General features: G+C 41.0%; 1 protein-coding gene across 2 annotated transcripts in view; it reads left to right on the forward strand.

The window, feature by feature from the left end:
* The window catches only part of LOC138039127 (ras-specific guanine nucleotide-releasing factor 1-like), a 59539-nt gene extending 47674 nt beyond the window's left edge, over positions 1–11865 (forward strand). Inside the window, exons 16-27 of one of the 2 annotated variants that reach the window (XM_068885308.1) lie at positions 1–17; positions 1730–2839; positions 3385–3479; positions 3570–3682; positions 4567–4636; positions 5334–5440; positions 5625–5709; positions 6173–6370; positions 7787–7866; positions 8429–8546; positions 10675–10743; positions 11449–11865. The exon at positions 1–17 is cut by the window's left edge and continues 251 nt beyond it. In XM_068885308.1, coding sequence (XP_068741409.1) covers positions 1–17; positions 1730–2839; positions 3385–3479; positions 3570–3682; positions 4567–4636; positions 5334–5440; positions 5625–5709; positions 6173–6370; positions 7787–7866; positions 8429–8546; positions 10675–10743; positions 11449–11574 — 2188 coding nt within the window. In that variant the 3' untranslated portion in view covers positions 11575–11865. Of the gene's footprint in view, positions 18–1729; positions 2840–3384; positions 3480–3569; positions 3683–4566; positions 4637–5333; positions 5441–5624; positions 5710–6172; positions 6371–7786; positions 7867–8428; positions 8547–10674; positions 10744–11448 lie in introns of those variants that run through there. The other variant, XM_068885309.1, reaches the window with a different exon arrangement.
* The last annotated feature ends 10635 nt before the right edge of the window (positions 11866–22500 follow it).

Below are 22500 nucleotides of genomic sequence, written 5' to 3' on the forward strand. Positions count from 1 at the left end.
GCAAGACCGGAAGAAAGGTGAATGCCGGATATAGCTAATTGTTGGTTGGAACCAGCTAGAGCGGAAAATCAATTTGATAAAGGGTGATAGAGTTACGTTAATGTCTACATGAATAACCGCTGTGTCTAGTCCCTGTCGAGGCGCTGCGAAATTATCAACTTTTGTTTTGCAATGACAGGTTAATTTAAATCTTTGGACAGGTAACATCACTTTGGTCAAGGAGACCCATTAAGGACAGTGCCACCTAATAAGAAATTTTCCCCGGGGTATGACTACGCAGAAAAGTATATCTTAGTTTGGCTTATTGGAATGTGAAATGAAAATAGTGGGTAACGATACATTTTTTGGAGATAGTTAGGCTTGTCTTTTGAAAAAGTGGACACTTGGGATCTTTTTGCTTAAACAAAGAAACGTAAGTTTTTTCACAGTTTTTATCAGTACAAACGTTGAAGACAAAGCTATTTTTGAGTCTGACAGGCCGCCTCTGTGTTTACGAAAAACCGCCCTTTATCAATTTTTCACGGCCCCAAAAATTAATTCCGACTTCTATGGGCACTCAAACTTTTATTTTATATAGTAAAAAGTAGGGGTCACCACGTGATTTTAAAAGTTAAATTGGTTTTCTTCAACGTTTTTTGGATCGATTTTGGCAATTTTGTCACTCCCCTTCCCAGTGAATAATGAAATTTGTACCTTTTTGTGTTGCACTCTGGGATATTCACTATGGCGACAAGTACAAAAAGAAGAAAGTTTTTTCACTTTTTGAGTGGATATTTCCTTGATTCTTTGGGAAGACTAGATCCTTTTTTTCGAAAGTGCCTCTTAAGTGACCGGAGTAAAGTTGCAAGGATATTTGCAATGGAACCGGAATCCCACCCGTCCGGCGCTGAATCGAAGTAATCAGCAAGCTGTTTACATTGTCAATCGTGTCTTGCGGTGAGCTTACATGCCTTTGAAGGCCTTTTGTAGTCCATTAAAATTCGTTCACTAATTTTTGTTCAGTATTTACGTTCATTATTGGGCGCCCCTCGATCTTTTTCCAATTTTTGTCCGTCTTGGTGTTGCTGTTTCAATGCGATTTCTTTTTGTTTTTGGTCTTTTGCTACAAGATACATGTCTTTCGCACTGCAACCGAATAAATCGTCTAAGGCATTTCGATACTTGAAAAAATTGGAAAAGTAATTTAACGCGAAAAATATAAAGTCAGCACGTGACAAAATGATTGGCTTTTGTGATGCGCAAAACGTATGCGCAATAACATTAAGTTGCACCGTCCTTAGATCATTAAAAAGTTGGCTGGTTATTTCAATACAGCGGCTGCGTTTACTCATGTACTTTTCACAAGACAAGAAGATGTCAGCATTGGTGTTGAAACGAAACTCGTATTAGGTAATAAATTTTTGCAAAATATGTTATAGTGGTGGCTTGCTGAAAAATCTCGTATCGTGTTCACATTTAACCAATAAGAAACGGGAGGACCTAATGTTCGCTAAAGTTAAGTTTAAATTTACTAATTCTTTTACTTTCAACCGCAACATGCGACATCTACCCACGAGACGGTATACTCGTGTCCGCATTGTGCTTCACTTGGTGCCGGACACATGGGTTTGCTCTTAGTTCGGATTGTTCATTTTTGATTGGTTACACGTGTCTTAATTGGGCAAAGTTATCACTTTAGTTTTAGCTTTGATGCTCAAATTAATAGAAATTGTCATTGACCTTTCTACAGGTGTCAGTAAGTTCTTTGGGGAGCCAAAACAGCCATCGCCATCTCAGCCCATATGCATCACTGTATCTGATGTCAAAATGCCATCAGATAACAATCAAGCAGAAGCTATACCACGAGACACTGCAGGTCGTACTCCTGACCGCCTGTGTCCCAGTAATTATCACTGCTACCGAAGACATTCGTCACCCTCGGCTCTGGGCGAGACGGCGGCTTTTGACTTTCCGGAGTCGTCTGCTGATCCGCCACATTCACCAGAAGAAGTCGACTCACCGGGACCCATTCGTCACGACGGCCTGCGAAATCACAGTTCGCCTTTCCTAACACGTGGAAACATTCGCACCCGAGCACAAAGCAGTTCGTCAGATTTCGTATCAGCGGGAGGTGCACAACATAGGTTAAATATGGAAACAAACTCTATGTTATCAACGTCACACGATGAGGATGTCTTTGGCGATATGAAATTTGAACTGCAGGCTCCACCCAAACAACGCACCAGGCGCTCACGTGCTTTAACAACATCAGGACCAGTTATCTCCGCAGAAACTCGATCGTCTTCCGGCTATTCCCCGGTAACTACCCCCGAGGTAAAAACAAAACGGACGGTTGATAATGAACTGTTACCGCAAGAAGGTGAGGTAGTTAATCAGAAGGTCAAAACTCATCGCCGGCGATCATCTCCTAGTGGTCATCGTGACCGTGGTGTGGACACTCCCCCTGTTAGTTGTTTAGGAATCATTAGCGACTCTGGCTTACAAAACCCTGAAAGATCTCATGAAAAACAATTGAACAAAAGATCAAGCTCCCCGTGTAGACTCTACAAAATTGTCAAGGATGCAGAGGATAGGGTCATGAGTTTGAAATCTCAGCGGCGACCAAGTCCTCCTATACCAGCCTCTTATGCTTCACCTAAATCCCCAGTGTCTCCTGTCAGTTCACCTCGATCTCCTCTGTCGCCATCCGCTAACGCTGTCAGTGCGGGTGTAGTTGTGACATCGTCGAGACCTTCTCGGCGCCGATCCAGTATAGCATCTGCCGCAGCGGCATTTGCTGCTGCGACTGCAGGCGCGTCTCCGTCTTACGCGGCAAACTCGCCCACCAGATTTCGCTTTGGTAAGGTGGACGTTTTGTACCTTTTCACTTGTTTTCAGTTATTGCCTAAAGGCCTTTGCGCTCATCTGTTTTGTTTTTAAACGGCATGTTGTTGAAAAGCATAATCTGGTTGGCTGTACAATGATGTCCTGAGTAGATGCTGCTCATCGCGAATTATTACAAAACTAAGCCCCTTTTCAGACGCCTGGCCTTGGCTCGATTCCGGACTCGTGGCCATATGTGGATTAAGTTTGTTGTTGGTTTTTTACTCTGCTCCGAGAGGGGTTTTTCTCTGGGTTATCAGGTTCTCCCCTCTCCACAAAAACCAACATCTCTAAATTCCAGTTCGATCGGATGCAGAACCTCCCTGAAAACTTAATTCAATTTATTAAATTCGGCTCATGAAAAGTACGGCCTCTGAATCGGGCCAAAGGTAATGAAAGGTGAGGCAGCAGAAAGACTGAGCAAAGGAGAGTGCGAAATTAGTTCTTGACTATATTGTAGTGTTTTCCTTTCTGATGTTTTTGAAACTTTACTTATTTTGTTACTGGTGTATCTTTATTTAGGTCACAGTATCCGTGAGTTTCTTTCCTTAAACACTCACATGGCCACAATGAGAGTTCTCACGGTCTTCCGTCACTGGGTCACAAAGCACCCTGAGGTGAGTGTTGGTTTGCGTTCCCCCACTTTGGCATTTTCCTTGGATTCTTCCGTTGTGATTCATGTCGATATATTGTATATTCGATTTCAGGACTTTGAAGCTGACCATGCACTGAAGGAGCAGTTAGTCTCGTCAATGAATTATATTTTAAACAATGACGGGTCCACGAATGTGGAGCAAAAACTTGCAGCGGTAATTTTAAGGTAAGTCACATTCAATCATTGCTTTGTTTGAAAGTCTTTTTTTTTTGCTGTTATACCATAGTTAATAGACGTGGATGGTTATGAAACCCGACAAATTTCTTTGTTGTATGGTTTTGTTCTCTTTTTTGGCCTTGACCGTGCACAAAGCACAATAGTTGTTTACTACGTACTGAGGTACTAACCAATAGAAACGCGTTGGTTACTTAATTCATGCATAGTGTATGAGCGCAAAACAAAAGATTGTGCACGGTCGTGGACTTTCCAACCTAAATCTTGGCATCTTTGTTTCCTCCTCTGATGTTTGCCGAGTTTCAAAACCAGTTCCCTCTATTAACTGTGGTTATACATAGTAGTGTTTCTTGGCTGATGTTAAGTGCAAACCAATCTTGTTACTTTTAATTAAGCATCAGTACGGTCAACTCGGCTTCAACATCCTTTCGATTTTGTTGAACGATGTTGACTTCAGGGATGGGCAAAATGTTTCAACACGCTTTTAAACGCATTCATGATCGATTCAACTTCAATTCAATATGTTTCAACACGTTTGAAAGAAGGGGTTGGGGGGGCAAACAATCTCAACATCGCTGTTCAATAAAATCGAACGGATGTTGGAGCGAATGTTGAGGCTATTTGCCTGGGCCGTTAGCGATTAGTTCCAGCCGAAGAAAATTGCCGGACAAAACAACCAGAACTGTAGCATGCAGCTCTTGTTTGCTATTGTAAGCAGTTTCTATTGTTTTTAAGTCTTGAGTCATTGTTTCAATTGTATAGTCTTTGTTTTTTTAGCCTGGTTATCGGGCCTATCACATTATACGTTACAAGAGCCTGCTACATGACTCAAATCAACTGCCTGGAGAAAATATACTTCCTTGTTTTTTTTTAAGAACACTTGAGCGAGAACACGAAGAACTAGAAGCAGCTCTTTGTTTTGAATTAAGGCTGAACACTGTGATGGTAAGTTTAATAATAATCTTAATAAGAATCTGATCACTAACGTGCAGTACTATCATTTCTGTCATCTTCTTGAAAACATGTCAGTAGATTTGTATATGAACCTGCTCTGTGGCGTATAATTTTAAAATAGCACAGTTCCCTGCCGAATGACAGCAACAGTATCAATTTGTTTTCAAAGATGCCCTAATGACACAGCGACATCATGGACGGTACTTGTTCCAGTCTTCATAAAAGTAATAATCGAACTTTGTTTGTGGTAGGGCACATCTCACCCACAAAATCTCAGATTCTTTATTCCTCCAATACCGATGTAGCACGGCACTCCCTTGCATTTCATTTGGTTGTGGTCGAGTTAGGCGGCAAAACGTACATAACGCTAGACGTTTGTGTTCACTTAAAACATGTATTCCTACTACCCCTAACCTTACTCCTATACAGAAGCCCCATTTAACCGAAAAACCTTAAATAACAATGACCACAACCAGGTTTTCTGAGCCCGCAAGACTGAGCACCCCCAGCAAACCATTGTTTTAACGAAAACCGCTGGTCAGCCACTGGTTCTGGTCATTTTTGTCTAAAGTATTCCTATTTAACCCCCAAAACCCATCACGAACATGAATTCAAGCCCAAAGTCATGGTATCAAGTTAGTTAGTTGACTTTTCTCAATGTTTTTTTGACTGTCTCTCCTCACTCTAGACCCCAAACACTGAGGAGTTGGCAACTTTTGATAAAATCTCTGCTACACAAATCGCAGAACAACTCACATTCTTGGAGCACTTAATTTTTTCCAAGATTCCTGCACAGTAAGTGATGCAATCATGTTCTGTTTTTACGTTAGCCACCACAGTCAGTTCTGTTTACAATGGTAACAGGATCATAAAGCAATCAAATTGCTCATGGAAATTCTATACGTGCACTAGATCACACACATAATTTCCCTTAAACTTCGGATCTATTTATTATGAATTTATTTTGTTATTCTGGCAGTGAATTCCTTAACCTTTCTTGGATGAAATCGGATAAAAGTGTTCGGGCTCCTAATATTCTGCGTGTCACCAAACGATTCAATGAAGTAAGTGTAATTTTACTATGTTTTTTGAGACTTACCACCCCGCACACAGGCTTTAGTGAGAGTGTGTGCCAGAGCATCGCTTGGAAACGAGTGTCAGTGGTTTGAGGGTGTAGGGCCTCCGCTTTCAAAAAATATCATCGTTTAATGAGTTCTGAGGGAATACATCAACGCGTAGACTCTTTACTTCATTGTCACCAGAATTGCCCTATCCAAACGTCTACTGTTGGGCCTCTGCAAAAGCCCGACAGACCTCCGCAAGATGGGTGTAATGGGGAGGGACGAATGCACCCTTCATCTCTCTCGATCTCCCCGGAGACGTGTTTGTTGTTGTTGACTTGCCATTAAAATACAAAATTAATACAAAACAAACCGGCCTTGTACCTGAATAGATGTGAAGTCAATCGCACATAAAATAGGCACATCCTTTGGTGTGTTGGTTTTCACTGTTATCTTTCCCCTGCAGACAAGCTCACTCGTCGCATCTGAGATCCTGAGGCGCCAGTCTCCATCAGCTCGCGCTACTGTTATCGAGAAGTGGGCAACTGTTGGCGAAGTTTGCCGCAATTTACACAATTTTAACTCAGTGTTAGAAATTAGTTCGGCCTTTATGAGCAGTTCCATCTTCAGGCTCAAGAAGACTTGGGAAAAGGTATCGAAACAGGTAAGCAAAACTTGTGCCCTGGAAACATTGAACTGGCCATCAGTCACATAATATTTCACCAAATCACAGTTTGTTTGTACAGTCAAACCTCCACTAACGGACACCTCCTGTAAGCGGACACCAAACAACGGTCCCGTCGATTTCTCCCTTAAAAGACTACATATTTAACCTCCCGTAAGCAGAAACGGACACCTGTTCGGGGTCTACAGGGTCTAAAATATCCTCCCGTAAGCGGACAGTAAAAAAATATCAAGAAAATTTTTAACGAAATCTGTTAGATTTTAATGGTTTAATCGCGATAGTCATTTTGATTACAATTAGCTTTTTTTTTTCATTACAGTACATCAAAGTTTTTCTCTTTTAACTTTTCTTTAAGCCAATCGCACGAAAATTTGTCTCCTTGAAATGTAAACTCGCAAGGCAACTCCATACCATATCTTGCTCCTCTGTTTATCCGCTTTCCCGTAACAATAATAATAATAATAATAATAATAATAATAATAATAATAAATAATAATAATAATAATAATAATAATAATAATAATAATACTTTAGTTTCACACAATAATGTTTAAAGCTGAATAGCTTATGGGGTCGTGCAGTAATGAAATCATAGCAAATTTTAAAATACATATCAAATTAAATGTTGGTTTTTGAGGAGAGGGGAAAACTGGAGTACCTGGGGAAAAACCTCTCGGAGCAGAATAGAGAACCAACAAACTCAACCCATATGTGACGCCGGAACTGGGAATCGAACACAGGCCACCAAGAAACCACTAAGAACCCTTGCTGAGTTAGACGCACGCTTCAGGAACTTCGTCACCCAATCTCGAACATATTCTAATGAACAAATGGCATCTTATACAAAACCAGGCCTTACTGAGAGAAATTTTGAAAATCTCTCCCTTAACTCATTTAGAAAAGGGAGGTATTTGAAAGAAGTACTTGTTAGAGCAAAGCTCTGAGGTCTTTGAATTTCCTATCTTGACCAATGGGAGTCGTGTTTGTCTTGCTTACACCTTGAAACACAATTACAAGTTGTCTTAATTAAAAGCTTTAAAAGACTGGTCGTGGTGCATTATATGCCCTTTATTGCCCTCTTTTTTTCAACCTACCATAAGCGGACACGTCCTGTAAGCAAACACTTACCCTTGGTTACGAGGGTGTCCGCTTTCGACTGTATTTCGACAGTAACGAGACGATATGGAATTGTAGAGTGCTTTGCTTAGAGATGCTAATTAGGAAAACTGTTGTTTCTTCTATTTCATCCATCTTGGATAACCGAGTATTGTTTGGAAACTGACGTAGAGTCATGCGTTGGAAACATGAAGTTGATGTCGCAAACAGATCTAAACATCTACAACGCAATCCAGGCAATTGATCATTACAGCGCTAATCTCAATCTTTTCTCTGTAGACCCGGACATTAATTGATCGATTACAGAAGTTGGTCAGCTCAGATGGTCGTTTCAAAAACATGAGAGAAGCTCTTAGATGGTACGTGCATGCGATAGATAGGATGAACCAAGTGAAGCTATGATCCTAGCAGTTATGAACGCAATTTAGCAATTGCGTAGAGAAGCCTGAAAAATTCAGGACTTCAACGGGGTTTGAACCCGTGACCTCCCCATACCGCTGCGACGCTCTAACTAACTGAGCTATGAAGCCACTGATGTTGGGCGCTGGTTATTTGTGGGTTCTATTGTTCCCGTGATGAATGAATCGACGAATGACCTTTAGGTCAAACCAAGGTATATGAGGTGATAACCGGGATTGAGTGAACCAATCAGAGCACGCGAAATTCATTATCCGAGGTTGAGAATTTAATAATAGCTCTTGTACCTTATGACCAAATATGGCGAAATATTGGCTTCAGTTTCCGTGTCCAAGTGTTCAGAATGTAATAAAAAATTTATGAAACAATTATTCCGTTCGCACTTGTTGGGTATGAGACTGGTTATAGCCAACCCGGTGCTACGCGCCTTGTTGCTTATTTACCATCTCATATCCAACGCGCGCTCATGGAATAATTGTTAATTCTTCTATTTGTTTGTTTCAGTGCGGATCCTCCATGTGTGCCGTACCTTGGATTTTACCTAACCGATTTAGCTTTCATTGAAGATGGAACTCCTAACAGTAGCGAAAATGGGCTTATTAATTTCTCCAAGATGAGAATGGTAAGGATGTTATGTGCCTTGTGTTATTCTTCTGAAGGCCTGGCGGGAGGACTAAATAGGTTTCGAGTGTTTTCTTGCTTGTTCCTTCGGTGCATGTCGTCAATCAATCCTTAAACTTCCTGTCTGAACTAGCGCACACATTCTGAGTGGACTTAATGTATACTACGTAAGAACTGACGTTTTTGGTAAAGAAGTCAATTTTCCAGGCAGAATAGACCTTTTGCAACAATTCGTCGCGTGACCTTTTTTTCATAAACATGATTCTGCTGGTTTCATGAAATTATTTTTCCAGAAATAAAAAGAGCAGCTCAAAATATGCTACCGTGCCCATTTTCGTAAGTATATCGTTTAAACAGGTGTTGTTACAGTTGACAGAATTTCTAAGGATTTGTATGGAAGTAGCCTGCGAACAGGCTAATGGCGAGCCCGAATTCTTTTGTTTCGCGATCGCCGAATGTTTTTTTCCGTACTCACCGGGAGCCTGTTCGCAGGCTATATGGGAAAAGGACGCTTTGCCACCCAGTCAAGCTTCAATGGTTTTCATACAAATCCTTGTATTTTTCTAAGTTTCCAAACCGCTTTAAGATTCTTCCTTCGAAATATTAAAGTCTGAAAATTTCCACCCTTGCACATTTATTTTCACTTATTTGACCCATGGTAAAAAGCTCAGTTTGTGGTGCGTAATTATAAAAAAATTACACTGGAGGGCAAAGGCCTTTCGTTCGTAAATAGAAGTATGGAATTTTCGAGTGTTTAAAGGGAAAGTACGGTCTAGAAAAAGTTTCTCTAAATTATGAGAACAATCAGCCAGAGCAAAAGACAAAAGCCTTGAACATGCGACAAAGAAATATTCGACAAGCGTACCTTTTTCACTTTATTCCTTCAGCGACAGCCGTTTTCGATGTTTCAGCAAACGTATTTGTTTGCTTTCACACGAGGAAGCGTTTAATTTAGAATAAGCCGACGAAACTTTCAGATGTTGCTCAATACACGAAGCAAGGCTTTTTCACATCAACAATTACCGCTGATGGGGTGTACACTTTCGACGGGGATGAAACTAGACACATGTCTAGACTTGATAATTCATGATATCATGCTCAACCTCATCCAATAATTGTTTAATAAACGTAACTTGAAATGTAGTTAAATTTGTTAGCAGTATAGAAACTATTGAAACGATTTACTCTTACCATTTGATGGAAATATATAAATCGATCGTTTGTTTTGAAGTTGTAACAGGGATCTCGTAGAAAGCCACGGTAGACAGATTAAATTTAATTTCCATGCAGGCATTTATTTCACAGAAATGAGCGCGGGGTAGCAATGCAAGCTCTCTTTCGCTTTGTAAACCTCCTGCATATAAGTCACATATAAATCCTGTTTAACGACCACGAGGTAAATCTGTTCAGAGGTGGAGCCAATATCAATACAATTTAGCCTCTGGATTAAGATTCAAGTCTACAAAGTAATGCTCTCCTGGCCTGTGTTTTTCTTCTTTTCATCAAGTACATTCAGTCATCCGGAGAAATCCTTGACTCTTGCTTCGTCATAGCCTCGTTTGCATACACAAAAACAAAGATGGCGGATTTCAATTAACATTTGCCCATTTTTGAAGCGTTATTGTTGGCTATTTAAACACATTTAGTCCAAATGAGTGGTCAAGTTTGACAATACAGGTAAAGAACGTTCGATTCAGACACTTTTTTCTAGACCGTACTTTCCCTTTAAATGGTCATAAAATCTTAATCTTGAATGGTATTTCTCTGAAAATTTTTATTCTGTCTAAGAAAACCACGATCTTTCCATTTCTGGAATTTATAAAGTCCGAGCTTCAAGTTCACCAATTATCAGTTATGTGACCAGTTTGTTGCAAAAGGCCTATTGTTTGTCCATTCTTGCATACACCTGAAATGAGTGGCTTATAGGTATTACAACCAGCACCGCCGGCAAGGCTTAGAATCATTTCACGATTATTCATGCAGTCAAAAAGAGACTTTCATTGCTCTGGTATTTTGAGTAAAGTGTCCATTTTTGAACACTCGGAACGTCTTGTCTCGAAAAACCAGTTTTATATATTAACACTTTTGATAGGAAAATTTGTAAGTGTTTTTCTGCTTGCTAATTTCAGATCGCACAGGTCGTTCAGGAAATTAAGCACTACCAGCAAAACAAGTACACACTGGAACACGATAAAAAGGTACGTTTATTGTGCTGGATGCCTTTTTCGAAGCCTGTGTAGCAAGCGCTAAAAGGGGAGTGAAAGAGGGACAGAATTTGCTCTGCCTACCTCGTTCGCTCCCCTTTCAGTCCTTGCTACGCAGGCTACCGAAACTTATTGCTTCAAAAACAAAAATTGCCTTAAACTGTCCGTATAAGTACGAGGCTAAAGGGACACTTCTACTCTTTTTGTCGTAACACTTTAAGGCAACCGCAAAATATTGAGGTGGGGGTGGAGCGTTTTCTTCAGTCTCCTCTCTTCAGATGAAACCTGAACATTAGGAACAAAGGACAAGAGGTACAAAGACCCTATTTCAAAATATAATCAATCGAAGTTCAGTGATATTGTGAGTCAGAATTTCGTAACATGTTCTACAGAAGGTATGGCTGTCCAAAGTTTCTGAATGGACCGTTTTTCGATGTAGACGCAAAATTACATTGTTCGTGTGTTTTTCGTTTCTACAAAAATCTTTTCAGAATTTTGCACAACCTCAAAGTTTCACAAGATTTGATTAAAAATTTACAGTGTGGTACATTTTGGACAAAACTAAAAACTGCGGGGTTCTCTTTTCTAGACAATCTCCATCATCTTTCAATTTGAAGTGTTTTAACGTGTTCAATATACCAGAGGTGTTGCCCTGCTATTTCTTTCTTCCACTTATTTATAGCTGCTTTTTCTTTTCAGGTTATCCAGTATTTGACTTCCAAAGAGAATCTTATGGATGAAGACATGCTTTACCGAACCTCGCTGACGCTAGAGCCCAGGAAGCGAGCCTCTTCAAAAGTGAAGCAACCCGTAGAGGCAACCTAGTCATGCGTATCATGCGTTTTTTGATAGACGTTGAAATTCCCCTTTTCCTTCTCAGCCTCTATTAAACAGAATGTTTATCGTTCAATTACGTTCTTACTCATTCCCGCTTTGAAATCTTTTTTGAACATTTTCGTGTATGATATTTAACTTGAAATTGCTTCGCTGTACATAAAATGGAATTAGAGAGGTAAATATTATGAATCAATTTGTATATAAACACCCCTGTACAGAGATGAAATTTGTTGCTGTAAAGTAACTTTCGCAATTCCATTAAAGCTTTGTAAAAGTGCAGTGTGCATTTATAAATTCACCGTTGGACAAGACACATCCACAATATAACAATTCTTGGTTTTCCTGTGCTATTGTCGGTCGTCTGACTTGGAACAGGTGACCCAAGCCTGTTACTTGTTTTATGGTCCGCTTTGAGTCATGCGTAAGTGTAATTCCCGATGCCGTTGGAATGACAGAAAAACGAATGGAGTCGGAAATGGAGTGTTTTGACGGCGTGGTAAAAGTGTTTCTTTAGTAATATTATGGAATTTTTCAGGGCCAAGTACTAAATAATGGTTCGGGCAACGGCTTCTAACTTCATATCAGGCGTTCGAAAAACTGGGCCAAACACTATTTTAAGCGTTTTGCGGGGAAGTAACTTGAATTCTTTGCGGCAGTCATTCTTAATATTGCTTTTTTTTTTGTGTTATGCGTTGGTGGTGGGGGTGTTATTGTGAAATTATTTTACCTAGTTGTATAGTATAGTTGGTTTGGCAAGTGTGTTCCAAAGAAGCGGAGTGCAATGCAATGAAAATTGAACTGCATTTTGTTGCTCTCTTAAACGTATGATAAACGTGTACCAATCTTTCTTTACTATAGCCTTGCTAAAACCGTGTGCATAGTAGTGAAAGCAATGATTAATTTATTCTTTAATCTAGTACACATTGCCATGGGATGTATAAAAAATAAATTGAAAAAAACATACATCTCAAAATTATGTTATTACTGCAACCCTGGAAATAGTGCTCATGGAATTTCCTCACGGACGTCACATTTAACGCCTTGCTCAATTGCGTTAGCTCACAGCTGTGACACGGATCAGTGAAACGGAACAAAACAGTTACTATCATATAGTCTCCGGCGTCTGCCAATATGTGGTAGTGTTAAACGCCCACATCTGATCACAGTATATTAATAAATATCATCTCCACCTCGACAAAAATCCCGTTTCAAAAGCGCTTCATAAAGTTTAGTCTCCGTATCTCTGTAATCAGGGATTATGTTTCCAATGTAGTCTTCTGCAACCCACTCATCTGCTGTGAGATATGAATCAGAGACGATATCTGAAGATGAACTACAGGAACTGCAAGTCGTTGATCCTTCAGCAGTGCAAAATCTGTATCTCAGCCGTGGACACCCACGAGGGCATGTTCCAATAGAACACTCACTACCGGTGATACTACTTCCAGTATCAGATTGGTTTAGCCAATTCAACCATCCTTTTGACTTCTTTTCAGAGCGGCATGCTGATAAATAATTTTCTGGGTGTATGCCATCTTCCGAGAGAGATTCTTCACGGAAACTTTGTTTTAAGATTTCAAGACACGCGAAAAGCCCTCGCTGTTGCTGGTGACTTTCGTCCAGTTCTGGCGTTTTACTTCTGGTTTCAACATCTGAAAAATGCTGCACATTTCGGAGCCTTATTCGTTGCTCCGCCCTTGAACGCACCTCTGATGAAATCTCTCTTCGGCGCTTTTTCTTCAAATCTTTCCAAGAACGCAGGTATCTCACTGTCTCTAAAACAAAGCCCTTTACTTCATGGTGAATGTTCGTGGCTTGTAGTGTGGCAACATTGAGAAGCCAGAGGCCTCCCAGGGCTGCCAGGAGAGCACATTTGTACGTGAAGTAGATGAAAATTGTCAAGAAAAGTGCCAAAGGAGCAATCATAATGGAAGAGGAAACTAACGACGCCATCGCTATACCCAGGAGTCCGCACTGCACAATCACAAGCGAGATTATAGCGAATATTATTGTCACAAACGCAACAGCCACCACCGCAAAAAGGGGCAATAAGCTGGTCAGTGATAAAGAACTGCAAATACTCCATTTCCATGGCCCCTTTGCAAATATTTCCACAATAAACCAAACAGGTGGCGATAAAACAATCTTGTGCCAAAAGACAATGAACCATGGTGCGGCCATTTCTTTAAACAAAATACCATAAATATGACGTCACAGTTGAATGTCCGCGCGCAACATAGAGATGTATATAAGGCAAAAGAGCGAAGATACAAGGCTGGAGAGGAGCCAGAAAACAATTCCCCGCGAGGTACGGGACAGGTTGTCTCAGAGGGTAGATTGTTCTACAGTCAAAAATTCTCTCGATCGAACATCTTGCAAGATGGACTCGGCTTGAGCATGTCATTAGCCCAATTTTTTTCTTGAATGTGGCTGAACGTACGGCTGCCTGTCATGACCTTTTGTTTTCAGCATAGGCTTTGCATTGGTTGGGATGTAGTGTCATTAATAAAAAATGTCAGAGGATGGATGTTGTTTGGAAATGTCGGTAATCATTATCGCACCAATAACACCGGCTGTGATGTTTTAGGGGAAAGGCCGCCGTCGCCACGTTTTAAGAGACTGCATATGGGTAGAATCAAATTTGTATCCCTGGTGGATGTTGAAATTTTTTCATTATCCCCACATCATTGGATAGTTGGCTTCGCAAGAATGTTCTGTTTTTCCTTTTTGCAAAGAAACGTTGCTTCCTGGCATGGTTCTTTAATTTAATCAATGTTGAAACCACAAAAGGATCACAAGACAATACCCTTCCAAGTGTTCAACATACTTTAATGATTAATGGCAGAGTGTAAGGGCCCGTTTGCACATGCGATTTTTGTCGCAGCAACTTAATGCAAATTTTACTTGTCGCGCTCAAGTTACGTTGCAATTAAAAAATTCGCACGTGTAAACCGGATGCGATTTCAATGTGATTTTACAGCGATTTGACACAACGATATCGCGAGGAAAAATTATCCGTGAACTAATAACAATGTATGAAAGTAGAAGCACATGACCTTGAAGCGTGCAACTTGCAGCTCTTTTCCTTGGAACAAAGATGAGGATTTTAGGACACCAATTTTATGCCCAAATATCGACAAAAGTAAGATCGATGCTGCACGCGCGGGAAAATGCTCGAGCTTCGTTGCATCCAAATAACGAAAATTTTAAACTCAAAAAACCCCGGCTCTGAACCAGAGTTAAACTCTTCAAGGTCACGAGCTTCTGATTAAAGACATCTATTTGAACCGCGGGAACTGAACAAGTTAAGTTTAGAGGTCATCGCAGTTATGAATGCTACTTTAGCAGTAACGAAAGAAAAGCCTGAAAAATTCAGGCTTGTCAAGATACCGGTGCAGTGCTTTTACCAATTGAGCTATAAAGCTCACAATAAGAGAGCGGCGGCATTAGGTGTTAAAAGCAAAGATTAAGGAGCAATTCAAAGACTCATTTACCGGTGTTTATGTTTCAATTTTCTCCTTTTTATTAAATTGTCTCTAGACTTCTGCTCACTTTAGATATTAGAACAACAGGTGAGTACACGCAAAAAAAAAATTGGCGCTTTGAAAACAAAGCGTATGCGCCTGCGCTGTAGCCAAACTGCTGTTCAAAATCACTGTGTTTCCATGAGTTGCACCCAAATCGCAGTTTATCAAGCCATCAAATCGTCTTAAAATCGCATTGAAGTCGCACCCGGCTTACTCTTGAGCGCAACAAAATTTGAAACTGAAACTTGACAGAAAGCAACACAGTGGCTGTATTTTCAGTTTTGTGATTTATTACAGTTTGTGTGTATAGTTTGTGACGACGTCAATTTATGAACTAAAACTTGAATATATCGGAAACGAGAGAAGATGTTCCAATATAGAAAAGACCATTCTTCGTCATTTTTAAAAGACTTTAAAATAAAGAAAAATATTTATTTTACTTCATGGGCACTTTTAACTCTAATTGCGGTCAAGTGAACTTGATCCAAAAATGACAACGTTAACCATACTTGCTCTGGGTCGTGTACGAAGAGAGCCATTTTGCAAGATCGGGAATTCGTTTCTTGCGATTAAAACCTTTCAAGACAAATTATTTTTGATGGCGACAACATTTAATAAAATAAAAGAATCTGGGTGTCGATCTGGGTGTCACAGCGGGTTTGGACCCCCCTCCCCCCCCCCTCCCGGTCCAGATCCGCTGTCGGATATGGACCCCCTTTCGCGGATTTGAACCCCACTGAAAATAAGTGTTCGTTTGATTAAGGAATTATTACTATCATCTTGTGAGAGACACTTTAAATATTTTTTGTGTGAGCGAAGTTTATTGGTCAAAATTAAAATTTTCATTCTTAGCTTTTGTGTTATAAACAAACAGCGGCTACAAACAGAATGATAAAGAGCATTTTACTTTATGTTTTTGATTAAGTTGAATTGGCCAAAGAGCAAGAATATTTACGAGGAATTTCTTTCCCACCTCTTTCTCACCTCAAAGTAAGTCTGTTAGAATAAACATTAAAAACTTTTCTTTTAAAACGCCAACCATTTAAACTATCATCAATTGAAAGAAAAAGAAAAAAAACAATGTTAAAATCCGCATCTACTGTACGTAACGAAATGCCACAGCGCGTGCTTTAAACAACTTTTACTGAAACTCAAGTCTAACTTTGCTTTTTCTCCTTACTAAAAATTAATACGAGAATTCATGAATGGAAAAGTTTGGTGAGCAAAAAAAGAAAAATCTTTTGAAGCCTCTCAGTTGATTTAAGGCCTTGGCCCAGCTCTATTTTAGGAAAATAAGTGAGAGAGTGGTCTAACTATTGATTCATTTCATATTTGGTCATTTGTGGGTTCCGATGTTCCCATGAGGAATGAATCAACGATGAAATGATATATGAAATGTATCATATATGAACTGCGGCTATGAAATCAAGTGAAGCTATGATCCTCGCAGTATAAACTTTTGTGACGTTATTAGTCTGCGAAAGTTTGGAGTTGTTATTACTAACCCTTCAGAAGTTAGACCACCCACTTACTCTTTGTGCAATAATTTGGGGCCAGGTTGGGACCCATGCCCTAATTTACTTAAGTTTGTGAAGAAGTAAATATTTAAAAAAGTAACACGACAATTCAACGAGTTCCCAGTACGTGGTTAAAGCTTCTCCCAGAAGTAGTTAAACTCGTATCCACATATTTTTTACAAAATGTCGCCGCGAATCCTTTGAACAACCTTAACTGAAACATTAACTGATCTAAGTGTTTTTGTCAAAGATTTATCCTTTATGGTATTGGTCAGTATCTAACTCTGCCTCGATAAACAGTTAAATAAACTGTAATGGGGGGTCCAAATCCGCGAAAGGGTTACACCCAGGGGTAAAAGAGTACACATGGTCATTTAAAAACATCAAAATTTACCAAAAAATGTATGGCCATCCGGACGCTGCGTCCGGATGACGAAACATTTCTTTGTAATTTTGACGTATTTAAATGGCTGTATCTCAGTCAAAATTAGCCCAATTAACGCCAAACTTGGGGATTTTTTAAATCTCGATATGCTCCTTTTGACTATGTGGATCAATAGTTGCTTATTCCATAATTTACAGACTCGTACCTAGTCCCCTTCGGCTTGAAATCACGCATTTTAGACCCAGTCTGAAGTCTGCATTCTATACTGACCGGTCTCGCAACATCTATCCGCTAGTATACTGTGAGAACCATTGTTTTACAGTTGTCTTGCGAGTGTTCCTCTATGGGCATTAATAGGTAATCATTAGTTTGTATGTATGTATGTATGTAAGAGTCTGGAGGAGGCACTCCAAAAAGAAACCCGGTTTCCTCGCGGAGTGGAAGAGCGGGTCGCTAGATCTAAACTAAACGGCGGCCTAAAGTAGAGTGCAGGGGGTGGGCCCAAAGTGGTCCTTTTATGTTCATCATTTGCATATCCCCGGGGCATTACGTTCATGATATGCAAATAATTTTGTTCAGTGAGCAAATACTGAAATGAGACTGTTGGATAGTGCCGGACTTATCTACCGGATAAGGTTATCAGGCCATTGTACAACTGGCGAGCACTTTGTTAAGGCAACTTACCATCTTGAAGGGGATGGTCCATTAGTATTTAGCTGCTATGAGCGTTTTTCAGCATTAGCCCATGCAATAGCTATTGAATCATATCCCAACACTGAGGCAAAAGCTCACGAACATGCAGGTGGAAATATGGTGTTGTACAACCAGTTGTTTGTTCAAGCAAAGGTATGCATCAACCCAGACTTCCGCTTTTACCAGCAGAAATTCAGCATGCAATTGCATAATACAGACCGTGCATTTAAGGCTGCACGCTTATGCTGCCCAATGCAAGTGCAAGCGCTACAGCCAACTGCAGCCTCAGTTCAGGAAAGGAAGAAATTAAGTTTCATTACTGATGAACAAGTTGTACAGCTTGTGGAAGAGCTCCCCAACTATCTGGCCATGGCTGGTGGTGCATTAATTGAAACAGAAGAAGGAAAAGTACAGTGGTGGGCCACACATGCCGTTGCTCTCCCAAATTGGTCTGCTGCAGTCAAAAAGATTTTGCTAGTGCAACCTAGTTCAGCATTAGCTGAACGAGTGTTTAGTCTGCTGCAAAATGCAAAAGCAAGCAGCAAGATGCAGCATTGCAGGAAACAGTAGAGGCATCAGTCATGTTACGTTAAAATGACAATAAGCGTGCGTGATAGCTAGATTTATATCAGTTTGTAGGGGACAAAGAACTGGGGGTGCAAAACGTCGCTATCAGTGAACACCCAGAGAAAGTGCTCTGTACTACATCTGCAAAGACTCTTAATGGATTTGAGAACTCATAAATATTCCAAGGATAAGTTTTTATACAGCAAATGAGTCATGTACTTCAGAGATACTTTATGTATCAAATAAGCATATTAGCAACGTTTGTTTTGTTTGAATACCATCATGTAATTATTTATCTAGTAATAATTGTAAGATAAGGAGGCCAAGGAAGAGAATCAGATTTTGGGATGTGGGTTGAAAGAAGATAGCAATGTAAGACTTAAACGTACACGCAATTATAATGAAATCAATATGCAATATGTATCTGGCATATATGCAAAGTGAAATTCTTTATGAACATCCTCATGTTAGGCAGGAGGCAGTGTGGCCCAGTGGTTAGGGCGCTTGCGTTGAGGTCCGGAGATCCCGTGTTCAAGACCCACTCTGACCACCGAAATTGAAAAGAGTGTTGGAGATGGCTCAGACTACGATGGGGGACATCGGCCTGCAGTGGAACCCCAAGAAGTGTAATGTGTTGCATGTGAGAAGGGGAATTACCGTCAAGATTCGGAAAGATGCGTGATGGGAACGATGAGCGTGGATTGTCTTAAGGAGGACTTGCATTATCGGTTTCTGGGAGTACCAGAACAGTTATTGCAAGACGAAAAGCTGGTTTTGGAGGCAGCAGCTAACACTTACCTGAGAAGATAATCCGTCATTTGGTCAAGCCCAGTTTCGGACAGCAACAGAGTGATGGCGTCTAACCAACTAGCGCTACCGGTACTCTCATACCTTATGTGGTCAAAGCACTGGAACATTTCTGACTTAAAGAAATTGGATAGACAGGCTCGCAAGATCATCAGCGATAGCGACAGGAAGCATCCGCTTGGATCAACTTCTCTTGTCTACCTGCCTAGAGCTCTAGGTGGGCGTGGCGTGAGGTCAGCGGAGACAGAGTACAAGCAAATCAAGATTAAGTCAGCTATCAGGCTCTATAGTAACAACGACCCAACCATGAGCCTAGTGAGAGCCTGTGAAGTACAGGCCACAACACAAGGTCACCAATCGCTAATAAAGGAGTCCACCAAGTTCGCTGAAGAGTTTGGGGTTGCTCTCGAGCTCTCCTTTCCTGAGCCAAACTGCCGAGACAAGAACGGGCAGGAAGTACCACTGGACAAGGTTAAGGGGCACTTAAAGAGAGCTGTGACAGCTGAGCACCAAGAAAAGATCCAAGAGGAGAGGTGGCAAGGAAAGTTTCTCTCTGCGAGGTGGGAAGACGACGAGCTGAATCAGAGGGGCTGCTGGGACTGGCTGGGGAACTGGGCGGAGGCACCACCACGCACTATTGCGGGGATTGTAGAGTTATATGAGCAGCTTACACCGAAAAAGCTGTATACAGCGAGGAAAGCGAAAACAACGCCGGTCAATGATGTTACGTGTAGAAGTGTAGCAAAGCACCCGGCTCTCGCACAAAACAAGTACTTGTCGAGACACAATTTGGCTTTCAAGGTCTTGTTTTTCGAGAAGCTGAGGGATTTGGAACTGATAGACGTGGTTTCCCCTGGTGCTCATCCATAGATCCTAAACCAGTCTACGAGTCTCAGGAGGCCAAGGCCTTCTGGGATGTTCCAGTGTATGCGGAGCACAGTCAGCAGAACAGAGTAGATGCGCGATTTACTGACTTCAAGAAGAAAGAGGTGGAGATGTTGTGCCCGTGAATGGACAACCGGCTGAAGAAGACTGAGGAGAAGACAGCAAAGTACGGTCCTTTGAGGTGGGAGATGGCTCAGAAGTATCCAGGATACACCATCAAACAACATAACATCATCATTGATGTGCTGGGCGGATGGTCAAGAGATGTGGACTTATCTATGAGAGAGCTATATATATATAAATATATAGATATTACAAAGTTTAGGAAGAGTTTGTATTCCTACACGTAGTCTGGGCCACGTCTAACGCCCCAGCTTGTGTACTATCTTATGGCATACATACTGTCAGTTTTTACAACTGTGACATAATAAAATATGACAACAGCCGGGATTGACTACAAAAAGGTTTTCGACTCCGTGCCCCATGACTGGATACTGAAATGCCTTGACATCTACAAAATATCACCAATTCTCATCTAGTTCCTTTCTTCAAAAATGGACCAGTGGAAAACAATCCTTATATTTAAACCACATGGACGGAGCGTTACACTCAAGGCAGATCAACAGTAATAGCAGCATATTTCAAGGCAACTCTCTTTCTCCCCTCCTCTTCTGTATAACCCTTGCTCCATCATCCTCTCTTCTGAACGACAACAGATACGGTTATACTACAGGATCACCCACTATTAATCATCTATTTTATATGGATGACCTCAAAACGTACGCCAAGAATGACCAAGAACAAACTGGCCTTCTGACCATCGTAAAAGGCTTCAGTGATGATATATATAAAAATGGAATTGGGACTAGACAAATGTGCCAAAGCTACAATTGTACCTTCATAAAGAGGGGGGTATGGGGGGGGGGGGGTAAGGATCACGTTTCACACATACTGAATCGGGCTTTTCGCGTTTCACGTGCTAACAAATCGCATTTTCACGAGTAACGGACAAACATTTGGGTATTTCACGGAGTTAAGAACAGCTTAATAACTGAGGCCTTAGACTTACCTCTTATTGCCAAAAAACAACCATAACCGATGTTCTTATGATACGTCCCGATCGTATTCTCGGAGCCATAAAAAGAAAAATTCACTTCTCTGTTATTCCCTCCAACTTCTTGACTCGATTTCTAGGCAATAGCATTTTCACCTTCCTCTGGTTCCTCATCGGACTCCGTGTAATACTCAAATGCCTGATCCATATTACCTTCGGTAGGCTTTTCTTGAACATTTACATTCTGATCGCCGTCATGTTTGGATGGCCGGACAATTCTCTCACCTGCAGACCGAAGAGTGTCAGATGTCTGGTACATGATTAAAGGAAGGGTTCCCGCCTTATATTTTGTCGTTTCCTGCCTCACCGTGCGCTGCCTAACGCATTTTACATGATCTCTTGCCCATGTCCTCATCAGCTGCTTGTCCTCTAGTCTCATCAATGGACTTTTCAAAGGCTCCATGCGAGGAAGATCTTTCCAATCGATTTGCAAGGATGGCACCGGGTAGTAAGACGATGGCTGAGTGAGGTAGTAGGCAGACCACCTTGCCATTCTTTTGGCTGATTCTGATTCTTGTTGTGCCCGTCAGTGTCTGCACAGAGGACACAGTCCCTTTAAACCTCATCTAAACAGTTAACTTTCTCTGCAGCCCATGGAAATGAACTTGTGCTTACCCGCTTGTGTTTCAGGTTAACGGAAAATGCCTCAAACAGTTTCCCTAGGTTTTCCAGAAACAAATTGACAGCATTTGTCTCTGTTATCAACTAAATTGCTCCTACTTGAGCATCGGTTACAAGAATGGTTTTGTTGTTTTCCACATACATACCCACTGGCTGGGAAACCGACGCACGTGAACCATCACTATTGCCTGTTTCTCCGGTTCCGGCAATAATCTCGGTCCTGTTGAGACCCCACGTCTGTAAAAACGATATCACCGTTGTCTCCAAATGACGCTATACCATGTTCTTCGGTACACGAGCGTGTCTTGTTGGAAACGAGAATCACGTGACTGTTAGAACTGAGATCGATCTTAACTACCCCACCATCGTTGGCAATGAAGAGTGATCCATCGCTGACAAGCATATCACGTGCATCCGACAGTCCTTTGGATATGAATGTGTGGAGTTGATAGAACCTGATACCAACTCCATCCAGACTAATTTCGATAAAGTACAGCATGCATTCCTTGTTCGATGCCGCAATTATGGTATCATCACTGCACAAGTGATATCTACTGTCACGTCTCTATCTAACATGATGGCATCTACCCGTTTTCCAGCGCTTTTGTAGTGTTTTTTTCTGTTTTTTCTCTTTCAAGGTATTCTGCAACTCTGTTTCCGAGATCAGCAACGGTGCCATCTTGTTCCAAGCCAGTCAGTTTGGATTCAGTCAGTACGTCAGCCGCTATCTAGCTTTGTCCGGAAATGGGGTGGATAGCACTTCAACTTTATGGTAGCAGATAATTCGAACCAATGTAT

The sequence above is a fragment of the Montipora capricornis genome, chromosome 2 (genome assembly GCF_036669925.1).
Source record: "Montipora capricornis isolate CH-2021 chromosome 2, ASM3666992v2, whole genome shotgun sequence".
Lineage (NCBI taxonomy): Eukaryota > Metazoa > Cnidaria > Anthozoa > Scleractinia > Acroporidae > Montipora > Montipora capricornis.